This window comes from Chiloscyllium plagiosum, unplaced genomic scaffold, assembly GCF_037043375.1.
Source record: "Chiloscyllium plagiosum isolate Xiang-an unplaced genomic scaffold, Cpla_swu_hap1 HiC_scaffold_17, whole genome shotgun sequence".
In the NCBI taxonomy this organism is placed as follows: domain Eukaryota; kingdom Metazoa; phylum Chordata; class Chondrichthyes; order Orectolobiformes; family Hemiscylliidae; genus Chiloscyllium; species Chiloscyllium plagiosum.
In genome coordinates, this window is record NW_028270155.1 from 739,302 (window position 1) to 761,359 (window position 22,058).

General features: G+C 42.3%; 1 protein-coding gene across 5 annotated transcripts in view; it reads right to left on the reverse strand.

The window, feature by feature from the left end:
* Nucleotides 1–813: 813 nt before the first annotated feature.
* The window catches only part of tango6 (transport and golgi organization 6 homolog (Drosophila)), a 207,085-nt gene continuing 185,840 nt past the window's right edge, over nt 814–22,058 (reverse strand). For 3 of the 5 annotated variants that reach the window (XM_043706470.2, XM_087995640.1, XM_087995641.1), the window contains exons 17-18: nt 6,391–6,504; nt 814–2,479 (exon numbers count right to left, since the gene is read on the reverse strand). In XM_043706470.2, the coding sequence (XP_043562405.2) occupies nt 2,303–2,479; nt 6,391–6,504 (291 nt within the window). In that variant the 3' untranslated portion in view covers nt 814–2,302. The remainder of the gene's footprint in view (nt 2,480–6,390; nt 6,505–22,058) is intronic. The other 2 variants (XM_043706471.2, XR_015759906.1) reach the window with 2 other exon arrangements.

Below are 22,058 nucleotides of genomic sequence, written 5' to 3' on the forward strand. Positions count from 1 at the left end.
ATTTGAGTTCTTTCCTGCTTTATTTATATCATTTGATTTGGACAGGTTGGGCGAGTGGGCAAATCAATGATAGATGCAATATAATTTGGATAAGTGTGAGGTTATTCACTTTGGAAGCAAAAACAAGGTGGCAGATTACTACCTGAATGGCTGTAAAAAGAGAGGGGAGTATGCCGTGTCCTTGTGCACCAGTTGCTAAAGGTAAGCAGGTGCAGCAGGCAGTAAAAAAGGCAAATGGTATGTTAGCCTTCATTGCAAGAGCTTTCAAGGACAGGGATGTGTTGCTGTTATACAGGGCCTTGGTGAGGCCACATCTAGAATATTGTGTGCAGTTTTGGTCTCCTTATCTGAGGAAGGATGCTCATGTTCTTGTCCACTTTTAAGCCTAGCAAACCTCCCAATACTTCATAACTCTCTCTGTTAAAGAACCTCACAATCCCTCTTCCTAAATTCTGTACCAAGATCCTCCTCCTCCAAATATGAAATATTCATTTAACAAACTACCAATCTGCTCTGGCTCTGCACACAGATTGACTCTTGGTTCCTACTCTTTCCCAGGTTATCCTCTTCCTCTTAATGTACTTATACAATATCTTAGGATTCTCCCTAATCTTACCCACCAGTGTTTTTCTCATGCCCCCTTTTTGCTCTCCTAATTGCTTTCATAAATTCCCCTCTGCACTTTTTGCACTAGAATCTATGAGCTCCTAAACTCAATTGTGCCCTTCTTAGTAAGAACCTTTAAAATGAGCTGATGTATGGGTGATGATATGCATTCAAGGTGGGACTTGCTGATTATTCCAATTACACTAATAGTTTTAATATATATTTTAATTAAAGTTACATTTTTGTGAGAAGAGCAACTTTTTCCCCTGTTCTGAACTATTTAACAAACAAATAACATGTCTATAATTAATTTCTTTATGGACAATAAATTCAGAATGGAGTGAACTGATATGTAGAACCTGGTACATCTAGTTACCTCAGAAAAACAAAATACAGGAAATCTGAAATAAAAGTAGAAAATGCTGAAAATGCTCAGCGGGTCAGGCAGCATCAGATGAGAGAGAAACAGAATTAATATTTTAAGACTATGATCTTTCATCAGAACCATTTGAATGAAGGCCACTGACTTGAAATGTTAAGCCAGTGCTGCCAAACTTTTAAGCAATGTGGCTCCATTTCATAACTTTAAAAATTGGCATAACCCCTCTGAGAGAGCAGGGTTTTTAACTGACAGTAATTTTTTTAAAGGCAGTCTTCCAATGGGCTTTTTGGAGCAGGAATTGGACCTCAAGGATCAGTCAATTAACCTATGCTCCATCGTTAAAAAAGGGAGAATTTCAAGGAACCTCAGAATTGTTACATTCAGTGGATTATAGCAACTATCACTAACTTGGAACATAATTGCTGGTTGTGGCTTAGTTTGTGAAGCCCTGTATAAATTCTTTCTCTCTCTCCACAGATCCTGCTTGACTCCCTAATTTATCTTAATTTTAGTTAATAAACAATAATTGCATCGCACCAAATGATGGTAGGATACATATTAAACACTTAATCAGTCATCTGTGCTGTTGACCTTTTTGTGATCTTCAGGCTCCAGAATTTCACATTCCATATTTGTTCTTGTTTTGCTTCCTCTTCCTGTATATCTCATTGTTTATCCCACTCCTCACTGGCTGTGACTTTTTAAAGCTTGTCAATTTGGCATCATGAATGAGTCACGCTGAAATTTGAAAGTGCATTTTTATGTATATGTGCATTGTACATAGTTAAATGCTTCATCATCTCATTTGTAATTATATATAGACGGATGAATGAGATTTCCACTGTCCCCACTTGCTGTCTAGCCAAACTACATGCAAAGAGAATGGGTTTGTGAGAATCAGTGGGGAAAGACCCACTGTTGAGCTTAATTGTACACTGTTACTGTAAAGAGATGTGAAAGGTCAAACCCTTCCTATTAACCCAGCTACCAGTACCCTATTCAGTAAAGATGGTGACAGAAATGCAATCTCCTCTACTGGCTGCAATTAACATTAACTAAAACTGCCAGTCACACAGTCATCATAAGAAAACTCATCTTCCTGGAACATTTGGAGAGAATGTGCAACAAGTGAACAAATTCAATCATGCCTGCCCCTTATCGTGCTTCATACTGAAGTGTTAGGCTTACAACAAAAAAAAGACTAAATGTGGTTTGGTATTACTGGAGTTCCATCATAGTCTTAAAGGTGGATTTGAAAAATATTCAAATTGGTTGATCCCAAAGTTCAGTACAAAGAGGTTCTGGCACCTTCTGTTATGGAAGAATGACTATTTTTTTCTGCAGTTTTTCCTCTGGGAACAGAAATCTCCTGACGATATGGTCCAGTTCCTCTAGTGCAATCTGTGCATGCAATACCACTACTTCATCTTCATCAGTCTGGTTCACATACTTTAACAATCGATAGAGATCTCGTAGAACTTCATCCAGAATCTGCAGCAATGAAGACAGCAGGATTAACTCAAAATAATTGAATACACAGAAATAGGAAGAGACAGGTCAAACTCCTAATAGCCAGCTAATGAAGGATGAGTCCAGAACTAACCTGTCAATAGATTTAAACCAAGTAAAAAGAAAACATTACAAGTATATAGTTCATAACTCAGCCTCATCCCAATGCCAGTAAGTGTCTCTTTATACCTCTTTGGTAAATTCACTACGAAAACTGTCTTTATACATGATCAAGCAACAATCTAATTAATGACCTCTGTTAGAGTCCTTGCTGATTTTTCATTATTTTTATTTTATTCTTTTATGAATTTTGGTTTGGAGCTGTGAATTGAGAACTGCAAGCTGAAAATGAACTTTGGACTGTGGGCAACAGCTTGTATTAAAAATGGAACAAAGAACAAACAAGCTGTTGATTGTTTGTGAGGTGAGACCTTGATCTGAATTGCAGGTTAATTCTTGATCCAAAAGGTTCTATGGGACTAGTTATTCAAATGCCTAATTAGGAACCATTGGGGTAAATGTTGAAGGTCTTTGAAGGTTTTAATTTTACTGTGTTGTAAATACAGAGATCGGGAGATTGATTTAATTTGGCTGTATGTCTCAGTGTTACAACACCTGGAACTGAATATAATTAACCACAAGACCAGAAACTACAATACAATTAACAGAGTGAGAGGCTCAAATCCATATTAGCACTGAGAGATACAAAGAAAGGGAGAGAATCAACTCCATAACAAAAAAATCCTCCATCTCCCCACAACACCTCTCCCTCAGACAGTACTTTCCTCTTCTACTTTCCCCAAAGTATTTTACTCATAACTCCAGCCACACTGAATCTACACTCTAGTCCCTCTCCAATAAGGGAATACTCCATTTCTTGGAAGACAAACTCTGCTCTTTACTTCCACCTTAACCCACTGCTGCTTATCCCCAACTCTCTCTCCCAGCTCCACCCTTCAACCAAAACCTCCTGTTTCCTTTTACATGGCTAATGCTGCTTTCCTGACAGGGCTGGATCAGTAAAATGTCTGAGATCAGGTCCAGGTTATACAATTACAATTTCACCAGTTCAGCAGCTTGAAAGAGTCATTGCACTAGGATCGCAGTGAATTCGACTTGACTGAACATAGGTTTTTTTGTAGACCGTACAAGAACTAACATTAGGCAACCCAACAAACAGACACCTAATCATTAACTGACAGAAAACTCCTGCCACATCTGAAGTTTCACCTGTGAAAGTGGGTGAAGGAACATAGGACCAGATTCAGGAGAGCTATTGGGGGGGGGGGGGGGGGCGAGGAACAGGACGAGAAGGGTACGGGGTGAGGAAGTGTTGGGGAGATGAAGAGGGTGGGGAGGGCAAGGAGAGGGGAAGAGGGTCAGGAAAAGAAAAGAGGGAAGGCTCGGGGGAGGAGTTGGGGAGACAAGGAGGAGATTGGTGGGAAGAATGGGAGAGGGAGAAGGGAGAGGGAAGGCAAGTGGGAATGAGAAGGGAATAAGAAGTCAAGTGGAAGAAGTGGAGGTCAAGGGGTTGGGATAGGGGAAGGGAGAGACAGGAAGACAGCAAGGCGAGTGCAAAGAACTGACTGGAAGGAGAAGGGTAGAGGACAGAGTGAGGGAAAAGGAGGAAAGAAAAGAGGGGTAGAAAGGGGAAGACAGAGGGAGCAGGGAGCTAACAGGGAGGGAGGGAGGGGACGATGTTATGGGCCAAACTTGAGAACCTCAGAATATACTAAGAGGATAACCTAGACACAAACTTTTTCTTATTTTAAAGGCAAGTTCCAGTCGTTGTGTTCCAGATGTAATTCGATTGATCAAAACGACCAGATTTCAAGCAAAACACACTTTATTCATACACTATAGTTAAAATACAATAAAGGTAGGAAGGTGATGGCCCAGTGGTATTATCCCTGGACTGTCGACCCAGATAACATTCTGGGGACCTGGGTTCGAATCCTATCACAGCAGATGGTTAAATTTGAATTCAATATGAAGGAAGGGCTGTTGATGTCATATACATGGATGTTATCTACCTAGACTTCCAAAAGGCCTTTGATAAGGTGCCACACGGGAGACTGCTGAGCAAGGTGAGGGCCCATGGTGTTCGAGGTGAGCTACTGGTATGGATTGAGGATTGGCTGACTGACAGAAGGCAGAGAGTTGGGATAAAAGGTTTTTTTTCGGAATGGCAGCCGGTGACAAGCGGTGTCCCGCAGCTGTTGGGGCCGCAGCTGTTCACATTATATATTAATGATCTGGATGAAGGGACTGGGGGCATTCTAGCGAAGTTCGCCGATGATACAAAGTTAGGTGGACAGGCAGGTAGTACTGAGGAAGTGGGGAGGCTGCAGAAGGATCTAGACAGTTTGGAAGAGTGGTCCAGGAAATGGCTGATGGAATTCAATGTGAGCAAATGCGAGGTCTTGCACTTTGGAAAAAAGAATACAAGCATGGCTTACTTTCTAAACGGTGAGAAAATTCGTAAAGCCAAAGTACAAAGGGATCTGGGAGTGCTAGTTGAGGAGTCTTTAAAGGTAAACATGCAGGTTGAGTCCATGATTAAGAAAGCGAATGCAATGTTGTCATTTATCTCAAGAGGGTTGGAATATAAAAGCACTGTTGTGCTACTGAGACTTTATAAAGCTCTGGTTAGGCCCCATTTGGAGTACTGTGTCCAGTTTTGGGCCCCACACCTCAGGAAGGACATACTGACACTGGAGCGTGTCCAGCGGAGATTCACACGGATGATCCCTGGAATGGTAGGTCTAACATATGAGGAATGGCTGAAGATCCTGGGATTGTATTCATTGGAGTTTAGAAGATTAAGGGGCCATCTAATAGAAACTTACAAGATAATACATGGCTTGGAAAGGGTGGACGCTAGGAAATTGTTTCTGTTAGGCGAGTAGACTAGGACCCGTGGACACAGCCTTAGAATTAGAGGGGGTAAATTCAGAACAGAAATGCGGAGACATTTCTTCAGCCAGAGAGTGGTGGGCCTGTGGAATTCATTGCCACAGAGTGCAGTGGAGGCTGGGACGCTAAATGTCTTCAATTGATAAATTCTTGATGTCACAAGGAATTAAGGGCTATGGGGAGAATGCGGGTAAGTGGAGTTGAAATGCCCATCAGCCATGATTGAATGGCGGAGTGGACTCGATGGGCCGAATGGCCTTACTTCCGCTCCTATGTCTTATGGTCTTATGATCATTGGCTGATGGCACAGTGGTTAGCACTGCTGCCTCACAGCACCAGAGACCTGGGTTCAATTCCCACCTCAGGTGAGTGACTGTGTGGAGTTTGCACATTCTCCCCGTGTCTGCGTGGGTTTCTTCCGGGTGCTCCGGTTTCCTCCCACAGTCCAAAAATGTGCAGGTTAGGTGAACTGGCCATGCTAAATTGCCCATAGTGTTAGATGTAGGGGAATGGGTCTGGGTGGGTTGCACTTCGGCAGGTTGGTGTGGACTTGTTGGGCCGAAGGGCCTATTTCCACACTGCAAGTAATCTAATCTAAAAAAAAATTTAAGTCCTGGATGAAGTTGTTGATGGAAAGGACATTGTTTACATCTAAAGATTAATTTTCACTGAGTGCTAGTTACTGACTACTGGTTGCTGTCTCTTTATGAATGTTAAATTGCCACCAGAGTCTGTAATTATTATTAAAATAGAGGAACTAGATTAGACATAGATGATACAGAAACCTCTTTCAGCACTACTGGGAACACCCCCAGACAGGATAGCACTGTCTTAGTATTGCAGTAGAATGTCAGCAAACCCAAATCTCTGCAAGCAGGTACTATGAGCTTTCTTCAGAGAATCTAACACCACATAGTTGATTATTGCCCCTTCCTTTTGCTGCAATAAAGATTTAAACTGTAAATGACTTCCCTTACCTGGAATGTCTTTTCACTGAGTCCACGGAGTAAGAGAGTGATGACATGAACTGCAGCTCGACGCACCTCAGATTCCCGTTCTGTCTTCACAATGGCTGTAAGACATTCTGTCACCTGGAAGGAAGTTTCAGAGACAATGAGTGACTTTATGTAGGCAGCAAGGAACTGTTGTCAGGCCTCCAGGAAGAACTCATACATTTTCCCAGTATTGAGTGCCATGCTGAAGCCAGGTTGATCATGACTGAAAATTCATTTTCTCAAAGCAGCTCCCTGGAACCTAGTGCATCAGCAATCTAGGTCAGTGCTCACAGCAGCAAACATCACACACTTTAGATCATATTTTGGATTATTATTATACCGTCCTTGTTGGTTTTGGTATATTAATTTGGAAGCATAACAAGGCCATTGAGAGACTCCGAAGAGATTCAAGATGATACCAGGATCGATACAACAGTAATAAGGCTAAGCAGTGAGTCATTTATGACACTACATGGGCCACAGGTGGGGGTGTAAGAGAAACATTGAGGGAATCTGCAGTTGAGGAAAAATGAAGACACGTTGGAAGTGATATCGTGGAAGGACCAAGGCGCAGGCAGAAGGATTAGTTTAATTTGGTGTCATAGTGGGCTGAATGTCCCTTTCCTGTATTTTAAGGTAACATCATTGAAATAGATAAAGTTGAGTTGGAGGAACTGGACAAGTGGACTGCAGTCCTTTCAGGGAAAGCAGAATGTGAAAGCATTTAGTTGAAAAAGCCCTTGACAGCCCATTTCCCTGAATTCTGCCCTTAGCTTCACCCTCCCTCCCGAAACCACAATAGGATTCCCCTTGTTCTCACTTACTATCTCCAGCATGATGCAATCATCAAAGTTTGTTTGTAAGACCTTCCAACAATCGATGGCTGACAGTAATTCAATTTTATCAGCAAGAACACTGATGGATTGTGAGAATTCATCAAATTCAGTGGCCAAAAAAAGTTCCCTTTTGTCCTTTCGAAATACAGTGCCATTTATTAAGTTGTGTTGTCTTTTGTGTAAGTGTTTTTGCTTTGATATTAAAAGGAAATGTGGTTCTAATTCTGAATTATAGCTTTGTTATTAACCAGTTTTGTAATTTGATTATAGAAATAAATCTTGTTTTGTAATAATTGGATTTTTTTGAGTCAATTAAAGAAACCTCGTGAAAATTCCTTCTATTGTGGACAGCAGCACTACAAAAGAGAAAAATGGCCATTTTGGTGATTGAATCACAACATTTACAATAGTGTAGTACTGCAGAACTTTAGTATTGCTGGAAAAAGACATTTTGTCAAAGATGTTTTTTTCTTGCACTCACCAGAACAATTTACAAGTATAACAATTCAAGTGGAAAACCAACATTAGTTGCGATTGGGCAATTAGGCAACATTTGCTGAATAATCCTGAATGTGCAAAGGATTATGCTAACAAGCAATTTGGGATCAGACAGGCAGGAGGAGGGAAGAACACAGCAAGCCAGGCAGCATCAGGAGGTGCAGAAGTCGACCTTTCGGGTGTAACCCTTCTTCAGGAATGGGGATGGGTGTGGGGGGGAGCTGTAGATAAAGGGGGTGGCAGTGGCAGGGTGGTGAAGTGGGGATAGGTGAAGACAGGTAGTTGGTACAACCTGGTTGGTTAATGGGAGGTTTGAATCCGGGTGGTGGAGTGGAAGGGAGGGGGAGGGGCTGCCGAAGGGAAGTTATTTGAAATTGGAGAACTCCAGGCTGTAGGCTGCCCAGGTGGATGGTCATGTCAAAAAAGGTGTGGTTGAGGGAATGAAAATGGGTGGAGACTGGGAGGTCCGGTCTGCCCCTGTTGGTCTGGCTGCCACGCTCGGTGAATTATTCCCTAAGTTTATGTTGTGAAGTCTTTGTGATTGAGGATAAAGCGGATGAGTTGTAGGACGGTGTTCGGAAATTGGCAGTTGTTGGTGTTGAATACTGAGGCTGTTGCCGCGATGCCATCATTGTGGGGGATGCTGGTGTAGAATGCGGAAACATCCATTGTGACGAGGAATGTTCCTGATTTGAATGGTCCATGGGTGCTGAGTTTCTAAGAAATCCATAGTGTCGTGACAGAAGCTGGGGATCCCCTGCATGTCGAAGGCTTCAAGATGCCTTCGACCTAGCCAGAGACGTTCTCACACAGGGTCCCATTGCCTGAAACGATGCGATGTCCTGGTGTATCGGCTTGGTGTACCTTTGGAAGGCAGTAGAAGTCGCCTATGCGAGAAGTACGTGGGATGAGGGTGAATAGGAAACTCTGAAGGACTGGATCCAAAGTCCTGATCAATGTTTTTATTTCACTGGTGTGTTTTTTGGTTGGATCACTTACAGTTAACCTGAGAATGTAACTTTTTATTCAAGTTTTGTGATTTACATATGAAAGAAGTGAAACTATCATGATCTTCCTAACAGATGAGAGACTTAACAAATAATCTAGACATTTTTCAATGTATAATTTCAGTTACATCACACTGTAAACTTTTAGTATAAATTTTGTGTCTTACAATTGTGTACTCCACAACCACCTGATGAAGGGGCAGCGTTCCGAAAGCTAGCGCTTCCAATTAAACCTGTTGGACTATAACCTGGTGTTGTGTGATTTTTAAACCTTGTATACCCCAACACCGGCATCTCCAGAAAGTGAAGGAGAAGGTGATAGGTTGGAGAGGAGCGTGGAGCGGATAGATGGGAAAGGTGATGGACAGGTCAGGAGAGCAGTGCCGAGTTGGAGACTTGGGACTGGAATAATGTGGGGGGAGTGGAAATGAAGAAACTTGAAATCCACATTGCTCGCACGTGGTTGCAGGGTCCCAAGGTGGAATATGAGGCGTTCTTCCTCCAGGTGTCGGGTGGTAAGGATTTGTTGATGGAGGGGGCCCAGGACCTGCATGTCCTTGACGGAGTGGAAGAGGGAGTTGAAGTGTTAGGCCACGGGGTGGGGAGTTGGTTGGTGCGGGTGTCCCAGAGATGTTCTCTGAAACAATCTGTAAGTAGGCGTCTTGTCTCCCTGATGTAGAGAAGATCACATTGGGTGCAATGGATACAGTAGATGACATTGTAATCCAGAATTAGAACAACATCCCCTTTTAATATCAAAGTAAACACACAAATCACAAAAGATAACTCAATAGATGGCATTTAGAAAAGACAAAAAAACACTTTATTGTGCACTGGTCTGAAAATCAAAACGCAGAATTTAATGAATTCTCATAATCCATTGGTTTTCTTGTTGATAAAAATGAATTTCTGACCGCCATAGACTATTGGAAGGTCTTCTAAGTAAGCTTTGGCTTGGACAGAAATTAGTCTGATTCCATGTCTTTGGAAATCATCTCAATTCAACTTCTCAGGGTTTACAAGGTAGTCAAGAGACCGAGATCTGAAAAGCTGGTCAGATTTCAAGTCCATAAGAAAGAGTTTCTCTACATATTTAAAAAGGGAAAAAGTACAAAGTGACTATCGATCCTAAAGAAAGTAAATTGGTGGAATGAATATTTGAAAATAAGGAAACGGCAGAAGAATTGAACACTTCTTTTGCATGTCTTCATTCTAGAGAATATAGGCAACATCCCAGAATTAGGCAATATGAGGAAACGGAAGGGAGGAAGAAAGAAATTACAATAATCAGGCAAGTGATACTAAGCAAATTGTTGGAGCTGTGAGCTAACAACTATCTAGATCTTGATGGTCTTAATCCTAGAGTCTTAAATGCAGTAGGCTAGTGAGATAGTTGACGTGTTGGCCACAATTTTTCCAAAACCTACTAGATTTGGGGGGAGGTTCCTCTAGATTGGAAGATAGCAAATATAACTGCATTATGCAAAAAGGGACTCAGACAGAAAGCAGGAAATCCAGACCAGTTAACTTAAAAGTTGTCATAGGAAATTAGAGCTCATATTAAAGATGTTATAGCAGGATATGTGGAACAATCCAAGGTAATCATGTAGAATTAACCTGGTTTTGTGAAAGGGTAAATCATGTTGAACCATCTGTTGGAGTTGGAGAGTCAAAATCATACAGCACAGAAACAGACCCTTTGGTCCAAACAGTCTATGCCAACCTTAAGCCCAAATTAAACTAGTCCCAGCTGCCCGCATTTCACCCATTACCCTCCCAACATTGCTTATTCATGTACTTATCTAAATGTCTTTTAAAAGTTGTAACTGTCCCCGCAACCACCATTTCCTGTGCAAGTTCATTCCACAGATGAACCTCTTGCTGTGTAAAATAATTGCTCATGTCTTTTTAAAATCTTTCTTCTCTCACCTTAAAAATATAGCCCCTAGTTTTGAAATCCCCCACCTGAGGGAAAAGACATCTACCATTCATGTTATCTATATCCCTCATGATTTTATAAACCTCAATAAGGTCACCCTTCAACTTCCTACGCTATAGTGAGAAAATGTCCCAGCCTCTTCCCATAACTCAAACCTTCCATCCCTGGCAACATCCTAGTAAATCTCTTCTGAACCCTCTCCAGCTTAATATCCTTCCTATAACAGGGAGACTTGAACTGGATACAGTAACTCAAGAGGCCTCATCAACTTCCTGTACAATCTCAACATAACTTCCCAATTCCTATACTGAAAGATCTGTGCCAAGAAGGCAACCTTAAGAAGGTTAGATGCCTTCTTAACCACGCTATCTATATGTGATGCAAACTTCAAAGAATTATATACTGGAACCCCTCAGTCTCTCTGGTCTATAACACTGCCCAAGGTCCTATTTTTAATTGTATAAGTCTTGTCTTTGCTTGTTTTACCAAAATGCAATACCTCACATTTACCCAAGTTAAATTGCATTTGCCATTCTTCAATCCATTAACCCAATCGATCAAGATCTCTTTGTAATCTTACATAACCTTCTTCATTGTCCACGATACCACCAATCTTGGTGTCATCCACAAATTTACTAACCATGCTTTCTACATTCTCATTTAAATCATTTACATAAATGACAAACAAAAGTGACCTAGCACTGATCCCTGTGGAACACGTTGGTCACAAGCCTCCAGTCTGAAAAACACCCCTCTGCCATCACACTCTGTCTACTACTCTTAAGCCAATTTTGCATACAATTGGCAAGTTCACCTTGAATCCCACGTGATCTAACTTTACTAATTAGTTTATCATGTGGAATCTTGTCAAAGACTTTAGTAAAGTCCAAGTAAACAAGGTCTACCGCTCTGCCCTCATCAATCTTCTTGGTTACTTCCTCAAAAAACTCAATAAAGTTTGTGAGACACAATTTCCCTTGCACAAAACCATGCTGACTATCCCTACTTATTTCTTGCCTCTCTAAACACACATAAATCCTATCTTTCAGAATTATCTCCAACAACTTATCCACTGTTGAAGTCAGACTCACAGGTCTATACAGAGAAACTTTGATTATCTGAGCGACACAGGCAATTGAGTGCCGGATAATCGAATGCTGGATAACATAGTTTAGCCAAGCATCGGGACCGTACAATCTTGGTCGGATAATCGAAACTCAGAGTCGAGGTTCCTCTGTAGTTCCCAGGCTTTTCTTTGCATTCCTTCTTAAACAAAGGCACAATATTAGCTACTCTCCAGTCATTCGGCACCTAACCCAATCTACAGATAATACAAATATTTCTGCAAGGAGCCCCACAATTTACTCCCTAACCCCCCACAAAGACCTGGGATACACTAGATCAGATCCCAGAGATTTATCCACTTTTATATTTTCCAAGATTTCCAGCAATTCCTCTTTTGTAACGTGAATTGTTTTCAAACATCAATAGTTATTTCCCTGAGTTCTCTGGCCTCTATTTCTTTGTCCACAGTAAAAACTGATGCAATACATTCATTTAATATCTCTCCCTTCTTCTGAGGTTCAACACAAAGATGACCTCTTGAACTTTAATGGGGCCTACACTCTCTCTCAAGTTGTTCTTTTGCTCTTAATGTATTTGCAGAATCTCTTTGACTTATCTTGAACCTTATTTGCTAAAGCTATTTCATTTCTTCTCTTTGCCTTCCTGATCTCACTTTTAAGAATGTCCCGACCCTCTCTATACTGTTTAAGAACTGTATTTGAATACAGTTGTTTATATCTAATCTATGATGCTTTTTTATTCTTGACAACAGCCTCAATATCTTTATTCATTCATTGTTCTCTAATCCAATCAGCCTTACCTTTCACTCGAACAGAAACATAATGATTCTCAACTCTCGTTATCACATTTTTGAAAGTCTCCCACTTCTCAGACATACCTTTATCTGCGAACAGTCGACTCCAATCAACTTTTGAAGTAATGTGTTGTGGCTAAAGGGGAATATAGAAAATAGGAGCAGGAATACACCATTCGGCCTTCTGAGCCAGCTCAGTCATTCATTATGATCATGGCGGATCATCCATCTCAACATTCCCCATATCCCTGATCCCAAAGAATTATAACTGCTTGAAATTATTCAATATTTTGGCCTTAACTGCTTTATGTTGGACAGAAACTAAACAAAAAAATTAATGTACATGGGATTTGGAATGGTGTATTGTGATGGATGGATAGAAAATAAATTGGCAGATAAGAAACAAAGAGTAGAAGCAAATTGTTCTTTTTTTCTGTACAGCAGGCAGTAACTAGTTGGGTGCTGAAGGGAATAGTGCTAGGACCACAGCTACTCACAATATATGGTAATAATTTGGATAAGGGAACTGAATGTAATATCTCTAAATTTGCAGATAACACAAAGCAAAGTGGGGGGGCGGGGGGGGAGGGTGAGCTGCGAGGATGATGCAGAGATGCATGGACTTGGGGATGTTTGTGCATGAAACATAGAAAGTTAACACACGGGTGCAGTAGGCAATCAGGAAGGTTAATGGAATGTTGGCCCTTATTTCAAGAGAGATGGAATCTAAAAGTTGGGAAGTCTTTCTGCAACTGTACAAGGTGCTGGTGAGACCACATCTGGAGTATTGTGAGCAGTTTTGGTCCCCTTATTTAGGGAAGATATAAGTTAATTGGGGAGCCTGTTCAAAGAAAGCTCACTAGGATGATCCCTGGTATGGAGGGATTACGAGCAAAGCTTAAACAGGTTGGGATTGTACTCAATGGCAATCTCATTGAAACATAAAAGATTCTTAAGTGGCTCGACAGGGTAAGTTGTTGGAGATAATTCCCTCTTTGAAGAGTCTAGAACCAGAGGACATAGTCTCAGAATTAAGGGTGATCATTTAAGACTGAGATGAGGAGAAAATTCATCTCTCAGGAGGTTGAGTGTCTTTGGAACTCCTTGCCACAGAGAGCCGTGGGGCCACAATCCTTGTGTATAAAGCTGAGTTAAATCGATAGATTCTTGAAGAGTAGAGGAATCAAGGGTTATGGGGAAAGGGCAGTAAAATGGATGTGAAGAATGTGAGATCAACCATGATCCTATTGAATTGCAGAGCAGATTTGAGGGGCTCAACAGCTTACTCCTGTTCCCATTTCTTATGATCTTATGCTTCAGTGTAATTTTGACAAGTGCTTGAGTAGGCAAAAACATGACAGAAATATACTGTGAATAAATATGAAGCTATCCATTTCGGTAGCAAAAACAGGAAAGCAGATTATTATTTCAATAGCTATAAATTGAGAGAGGGGAAAGTGAAAATAGACCTAACTGTCCAAGTACATCAGTTGCTGAAGGTGAGCATACAGGTACAGCAGCCAGTACAGAACACAAATAGTACGACGGTCTTCATACTGAGAGGATTTGAGTACAGGAACGAGGATGTTTTGCTGCAATTACACAGGCCCTTGATGAAACCACACCTGGAATACTGTGTGCAGTTTTAATCTCCTTCACTGAGGAAGGATGTTCTTGTTGTACAGGGAAGGTAATTAAGGTTCACCAGACTGATTCCTGGTTCTCATAGAAACCTATAAAATGTTAACTTGACTAGACAAGGTAGATGCAAGAAGGATGATCCCAAAAGCAGGGAGTCTGGAACCAAGGCCATAGTCTAAGGAATCAGGTAAACTATTTAAGACTGAGATGTGGAGAAATTTCTTCACCCAGAGAGGGGTAGCCTGTGGAATTTGCTACTACAGGAAGCTACTGATGCCAAAATGATTGAGGAGAAATTGGTGGCTTCAATCTACATATCGATTGGACTAACCAAACTGGCAGCAATGTGAAGGAGGAGGATTTCCTGGAAATGTATGAGGGATGGTTTCCTCGATCAATATGTCGAGGAACCAACGAGAGGGCAAACCATCCTAGATTGGATTGTAATGAGAAGGTTTAATTAGCATCAATGTGGTGAGAGATCCTTTGGGGAAGCTGACCATAATATGGTAGAGTTCTTCATTAAGGTGAAGTGTGACACAATTAAATGTGAAACTAAGGTCCTGAACTTAAAGAAAGCTAACTTTGATGGTATGAGGCATACATTGGCTAGAATAAGCTGACCAAGGATACTTAAGGGGTTTGATGGTAGATAGGCAATGGCAGACATTAAAGAACACGTGGATGAACTTCAACAACTATACATCCCTGTGTGGCATACAACAGGGAAGGTGGCTCAATCATGGCTAACAAGGGAACTCAGGGTTAGTGTTAAAGCCAAAGAGGATGCACATAAATTGACCAGGAAAAGCAGCAAACCAGAGGTTTGGAAGGACTTTAAAATTCAACAGAGGAGGACAAAGGGTTTAACTCAAATAGGGAAAATAGAACATGAAAGTCTGCTTGTGGAAAACATAAAAACTGACTGCAGAAGCTTCTGTAGATAAGTGAAAAGAAAAAGACTGAAGACAAATGTCGGCCCCTTGCAGTTAGAATTAAATGAATTCATATTAGACAACAAAGAGATTGCAGGATTTGTCTTCACAAAGGAGGACACAAATAACCTTTAGGAAATGCTGGGAGTCAGAGGGTCAAACACAAAGGAGGAACTGAAGGAAATCCTTGTTAGTGAGGAAATGGTATTGTGGAATTTGATGGAATTAAAACCTGTTAAGTTCCCCAGGGCCTGTTGCTCTGCATCCCAAAGTACTTGAGGAACTGGCCCAAGAAATAGAGGCGGCATTGGTAATCATTTTCCAGCATTCAACAGATTCTGGAAGAGTTCCAATGGACGAGAGTGGCTAATGTAACTCCACTCTCTAAAAAAAAAGAAAAAATGGGGAAATTATAGTCTGGTTAGCCTGATATCAGTGGTGGAGCAAATGGGGGAGTCAATCATTAAGGATGTATTATCTTAGCATTTGGAAAGTGGTGAGGAAATCAGTCCTAGTCAATATAGATTCACTAAAGAGAAATCATGCTTGACAAATCTTCTGGAATTTTTTGAGAATGTGACCAGTAGAGGTTAGGAAGGAAATTTAAGCTCATGTATTGGAGGTAATGTACTGACATGGATACAGAATTGGTTGCCAGGCAGGAAGCAGAGAGTTGGAATAAACGGGTCCTTTTCAGAATGGCAGGCAGTGACAAGTGGGGTACCATAGGGTTCAGTGCTGGGACCTCAGCTGTTCACAATAATCATTAACGATTTGGACGAAGGAATTGAATGTAATATCTCCGAATTTGCAGATGACACGAAGCTGGGTGGCACTGTGTGCTTTGAGGAGGATGCTAAGAGGCTGCAGGGTGACGTGGACAGACTGGCTGCATTGTCAAATACTTGACAAATGAAATATAATGTGGATAAATGTGAGGTGATCCACTTCGGTCAGAAAAACAGGAAGGCAGATTATCTGAATAGTGGCAGTTTAGGAAAAGGTGAGACCTGGGTATCATGGTGGAACAATTGTTGAAGATTGGCATGCAGGTGCAGCAGGCAGTGAGGAAAGCTAATGGCATGCTAGCCTTCATAGCAAGACAATTTGAATAAATGAGTAATGATGTCTTGCTGCAGTTATACAGGGCCTTGGTGAGGCCACACCTGGAGTATTGTGTGCAGTTTTAGTCTCTATCCTGAGGAAGGACATTGCTATTGAGGAAATCCAGTGAAGGTTCACCAAATTGATTCCTGGGATGGCAGGACTGAAATATGAGGAAAGACTGGATTGACTGAGCTTGTATACCTGGAATTTAGAAGAAGTGGGGGAGTATCTCATGGAAACATATAAAATCCTGATGGGACTGGACAGGCTAGGTGCAGTAAAAATGTTCCCAATGTTGGGGAAGAATAAGGGGTAGGCCATTCAAGACTGAGATGAGGAAGAATTTCTTCACTCAGTTATGAACTCGTGGAATTCTCTCCCACAGTAAATTGTTGGGGCCAGTTCATTAGATATATTCAAGAGGGAGCTGGATGTGATCCTTGTGGCTAAAGGGATCAAGATGTATGGGACGAGGATGGGAATGAGATACTGAAATTGCACGATCAGTAATGAATGGTGGTGTAGGTTTGAAAGGCCGAATGGCCTACTCCAGCACTTACATTCTATGTTTCTATGTGAAAGCATTTGGGGCCAAATATGGGGGAAAAGCAGTAACAGGCTACTGATCTGCATGTTCAGCCATAATTATAATGAATGATGGAGCAGGCTCAAAGGGACAAGTGGCCCACTCCTGTTTTGATTTTCTATGTTTATGGAACACTTGGAGGTGCTAAAGTTAGATTTCCAGAAAACATTGAAGTGTTACACCAAAGACAATAAAGGTTCATTACATATAGAAATCTCAAATTATGATTCATGCATGAGGATCCCCAAACCTGCAATTTTGTGCAGTTCTTCCCTATTTAAATAATAATGAGCTCTTAAATTCTTCCCACCAACATGCATAACATCACACTTTTCCTATGTTATATTGTACCTGCAAACGTTTTGCTCACTTGCTTATTCTGCCTACATCTTCAGTAGACTCATCCTCACTACTTACCTTCCCATCTATTTTTGTGTCATCTGCAAACTTGGCCACAGAACATTCACTTTCCTTATCCAAGTCATAAATACATATTGTGAATAATTGTGGCCCCAATATTGATTTCTGTGCCACTCCACTGGTTACAGGTTGCCATCCTGCAAATATCCCTATTTTCCCAACTCTCAGTCTTATATTAGTGAACTAATCCTTTGTCCAAACCAATATATTACTCTCCACATCATATCTTAATAAAGTAACCTTACACGCAATATTTTACCTAAGGCCTTTTGGCAATCACCTTAAATCTGTGCTGAAAATGTGTTGCTGGAAAAGCGCAGCAGGTCAGGCAGCATCCAGGGAACAGGAGAATCGACGTTTCGGGCATAAGCCCTTCTTCAGGGCTTAAATCTGTGCCCCTAGTAACTGACCTTTCTGTTAGGGGAAACACTCTATCCAACCCCCTCTCATTATAGACCATAAGACAGAGGAGCAGAAATTAGGCCATTCAGCCCATTGACTCTGCTCCACCATTCAACCATTGCTGATAAGTTTGTCCACCCCATACTCCTGCTGTTGCCCTGTAACCCTTGATATTCAAGAACCTATCTATTTCAATCTTAAATATACTTAATGACCTGGCCTCCACAGCCTTCTGTTGCAGTGAATTCCATAGATTCACCGCTCTCTGGCTGAAGAAGTTTCTTCTGATCTCCATTTTAAAAAGGTCTTTCCTTTTTACTCTAAGGCTGTGCCCTCAGGTCCCAGTCTCTCCTATCAATGGAAACATCTTCCCAACATCTGCTCTGTCCAGGCCATTCAGTATTATGTATGTTTCAATTAAATCACCCCTCATCCTTCTAAACTCGAGTATAGACCCAGAGACCTCAAATGTTCCTCTCATGTTAAGGTTTTCATTCTTGAGAGTATTCTTGTGAATCTCCTCTTGAGATGCTCCAAGGCCAGTACATCCTTCCTGAGATATGGGGCCCAAAACTGTGCACAGCACTCCAAATCTGGTCGGACCACAGCCTTCCAGAACTTCAGAAATACATCCCTATTATATTCAACTCCTCTCAAAATAAATGCCATAAGTGCATTTGCCTTCCAAACCATTGACTCAACCTGCAAATGTACCCTGAGTGAATCCTGGATTAGAATTCCCAATCCTCTTTTCACTTTAGTCTTCTGAATTTCCTCCCCATTTAGAATATAGTCCATGCTCTATTCTTCCTACCAAAATACATGACCTCACACTTTCTCTGCCATTCTTTGCCTACTTTCCTAACCTGTCCAAATCTTTCTGCAGCCAGGCTGCCTCCTCAATGCTGCCTGTCCCTCCACCTATCTTTGTAACTTCTGCAAACTTAGCCAGAATGCCCTCAGTTCCTTCATTTAGATTGTTGATGTATAAACTGAAAAGTTGCAGTCCCAAAACTGAGCCTTGCGGAACACCACTTATCACCAGCTGCCATCCTGACAAGGACCCTTTTATCGCACTCTCCGCTTTCTGCCAGACAGCCAAGCTTCTATCCAAGCTAACACGTTGCCTCTAACACCATGGGGCCTTATCTTATTCAGTAGCCTCCAGTGGGGCAGCTTGTCAAAGGCCTTCTTGAAGTCCAGGTAGATTACATCCATTGACTCTCCTGGGTCTAACCTGCTCATTACTTCCTCCAAGAATTCCAGAAGATTTGCCAGGCATGACCTCCCTTTGACAAAATCATGCTGACTTTGCCTTATTTTACCATACATTTCCAAGTATTCAGAAATCTCATCCTTCACAATGGTCTCCAAGATCTTACTCATGACCGAGGTTAGGCTAATCATTCTATAACTTCCCTCTTTTGCATACTCCCTTTTTATACATGTGTCACGTTGGCAATTTTCCAATCCTCCGGGATCCTTCCTGATTCGAGCGATTCCTGAAAGATCACCACCAACATCTCCACTATCTCTTCAGCTATCTCCCTTACAATTCTGCGGCATAGTCCATCTAATCCAGGCAATTTATCCACCTTCAAGCCATTCAGTTTTTCGAGCACCTTCTCCCTGTTGATGGCCATCATACTCAGCTCTGCTCCTGCACTCTGACTTTTTGGGATATTATTTGTGTCTTCCACCGTGAAGATTGACACAAAGTAGTTATTCAGTTCCTCAGCTACTTTCCTTGTTCCCCACTACTGTCTCACCAGCTTCATTTTCCTGCAACTCAATGTTCACTTTTGCCTCTCTTTGCCCTTTGTATATCTAAAGGAAGTCTTAGAGCCTTCCTTTATATTACTGGTGCTGGAAATCAGTTATAGAGATGAAGGGCTTTTGCCCAAAACGTCGATTTTCCTGCTCCTCGGATGCTGCCTGAAATGCTGTGCTTTTCCAGCACCACTCTAATCTAGAATCTGGTTTCCAGCATCTGCAGTCCTTGTTTTTACCTCCTTTATATTACTGGCTAGCTTACCCTCATATTTAATTTTCTCCCTCCTTATTACTTTTTTTGTTGCTCTCTGTTGATCTTTGTAAGCTTCCCAATTCTCTGGTTTTCCACATTACAAGGGAACCTTGATTATCCGAATATCAATTATCCAAATACCGGGTTATCCCAAGGGAATCTCAAGGTCCTGACAGAAACATTACGTCATAGAGCTGTTTCAACCCTGATCACGTCTTTTGTTTACAGGTACAATGATTAAAAACGAACTTGGCTCACTGAAATGCTGCCGAGAACAGTCCTGGATTGATGGGAGCCTCGGCGGATGGAGATCGGGGCGGAAGCAAACGGAGGGGCGGTGTTGGACGGGTTGGGGACAGGGTCTCGCTGTGTGCTGCTGCCTAGTCTCCTGAACGGGGAGCAGACTTCACAAAAAATAACTGAACTCCCGTCCTCCCTCACTCTCTCCTCCCACGCTTTCCCTGGAGATTTACACAGGGGTAAACCCTAAACCCCCCTTCCCCAGATAGTTTCTCCAACATAGTCCTACGCAGGGCAGAGGTGGAACCATCAAAAAGTTGTGTGTGCGCGCGTGTGCGCTCTATTTGGAGACTTACCCCACAAAAGGCCGCAGCAGTCTTACTGCTAGTGTACAGTTTGGCTGCCCCAGAAGGCGGGGAGGGATGGGGAATGAGGGGGGGCAGATTGGATGGGGGCGCAGATGGGTGGGAATGGGAGCGGATGGAGATCGGGGCGGAAGCAAACGGAGGGGCGGTGTTGGACGGGTTGGGGACAGGGTCTCGCTGTGTGCTGCTGCCTAGTCTCCTGAACGGGGAGCAGACTTCACAAAAAACTCTGAGCCCCAGAGAAAATCCACCCCCCCTTCACAGCTCCTTCAAGCCCGGACTGTGCCCCAGCTTTGGGCAAAAATAAATAAGTAAACAATGTGATGATCCTTAAATCAACAAAAGAAGACAAAGGCAGGATAAACCTTCCGCCCATCCCCAGCTCTATGACAACCCCAATTATGATTGAAAACAATATTACAGGAACAACGTATTCCAAGATTTCTTTTAAAAAATTATTAGGGAGAGAGGAAAAAAGGGAAAAGAAAACAACACAGGGTAAGAAGGAAAAGAGGACAAACATTAACCATATTCTTCAGCTCAATCAGACTATTTTCAAGTGTCCACGAAGTTCTTGGTTTTATCTGCTGATAAACATATAAACTGAATCCTTGTGGCTGAAATGAAGCACCAACGGGTACCTCATGGAGTACTGGATGCCCAGGTTCCTCAGCTTCTTCTTAACTTCATCAAAGGATTTCTTCTTTCGAATTACAGCTGCTGAGCAATCTTGAAAAAACATAATTTTGCCCCTTGTGCAGCAGTGCCTGTGGATCTTTCCCCAGTGATTTGGAGGCTTCTATCACCTTTTGCTTGCCCCTGTATATGTGGAAGTGCACTAGGACCGAGCGAGGGCGCTGTACCAGTCCGGATCTGTGAACTGCTCCCAATAGGCCCTTTCAATCTGCTGCCGGCCGCACGATTGAAGGCCCAAGAACTATGGCAGCCAGGGTTCAGAAAAGCTGACTGGCTGCCCACCTTCTTGACCCTCCAGAAGCCTGACAATTCGTTGATTCATCTACCGACATCGATTTTTGAGGTTGCCAACTTGATCTCACAAAGCCCATACTTGCTGTTCCAGGGTCTGGATCCGTCCAGACGAGGACTCGATCACCGCTTCAGAGGCTTTGGTTGAGCCTCCGCCTCCACCTCCTCCACCTGCGCCCTGAGGCCCTGGAGCTCCAGTTCATGCTTTTGCAGCATGGATGCGATGGGTTGGATCTGGGCATGGATCTCCTTGATCGCAGCCTCAAGCTTCACGGTGAGTCTTGCCATTGCTGCCACCAATTTCTACGAGTCCGTTAAGTCCCTCGGGGGTTCGGGAGAGTCCACTGGCGTGCCCGGTGCTGCAGGTGTGACATCCCTGCTGCTGTTTATTCGCTCCCTTTCCGTTTGGCATCCCTTCCACTCCCAAGTATTAACAAATGTGTGTTCCCAAGGTTTTACATGAACAATTCTCTCATAAGAGTTAGTCAGGGATGGCAAAAAATACCAATATGCCGTCCACGGCAGTTCTACTGAATCGCCGCCATCTTGTTGAGTCCCCCACCATACGCCTTCTTAACAACGCTATCAACCTGGCTGGCAACTTTCAGGGATCTATGGACATGGACCTCAAGATCCCTCTGTTCCTCCACACTGCCAAGAATTCCTCCTTTAACCTTATATTCGGAATTCAAATTCGACCTTCCAAAATGAATCACTTCACACTTTTCCAGGTTGAACTTCATCTGCCACTTGCCAGCTCAGTTCTACATCCTGTCATTGTC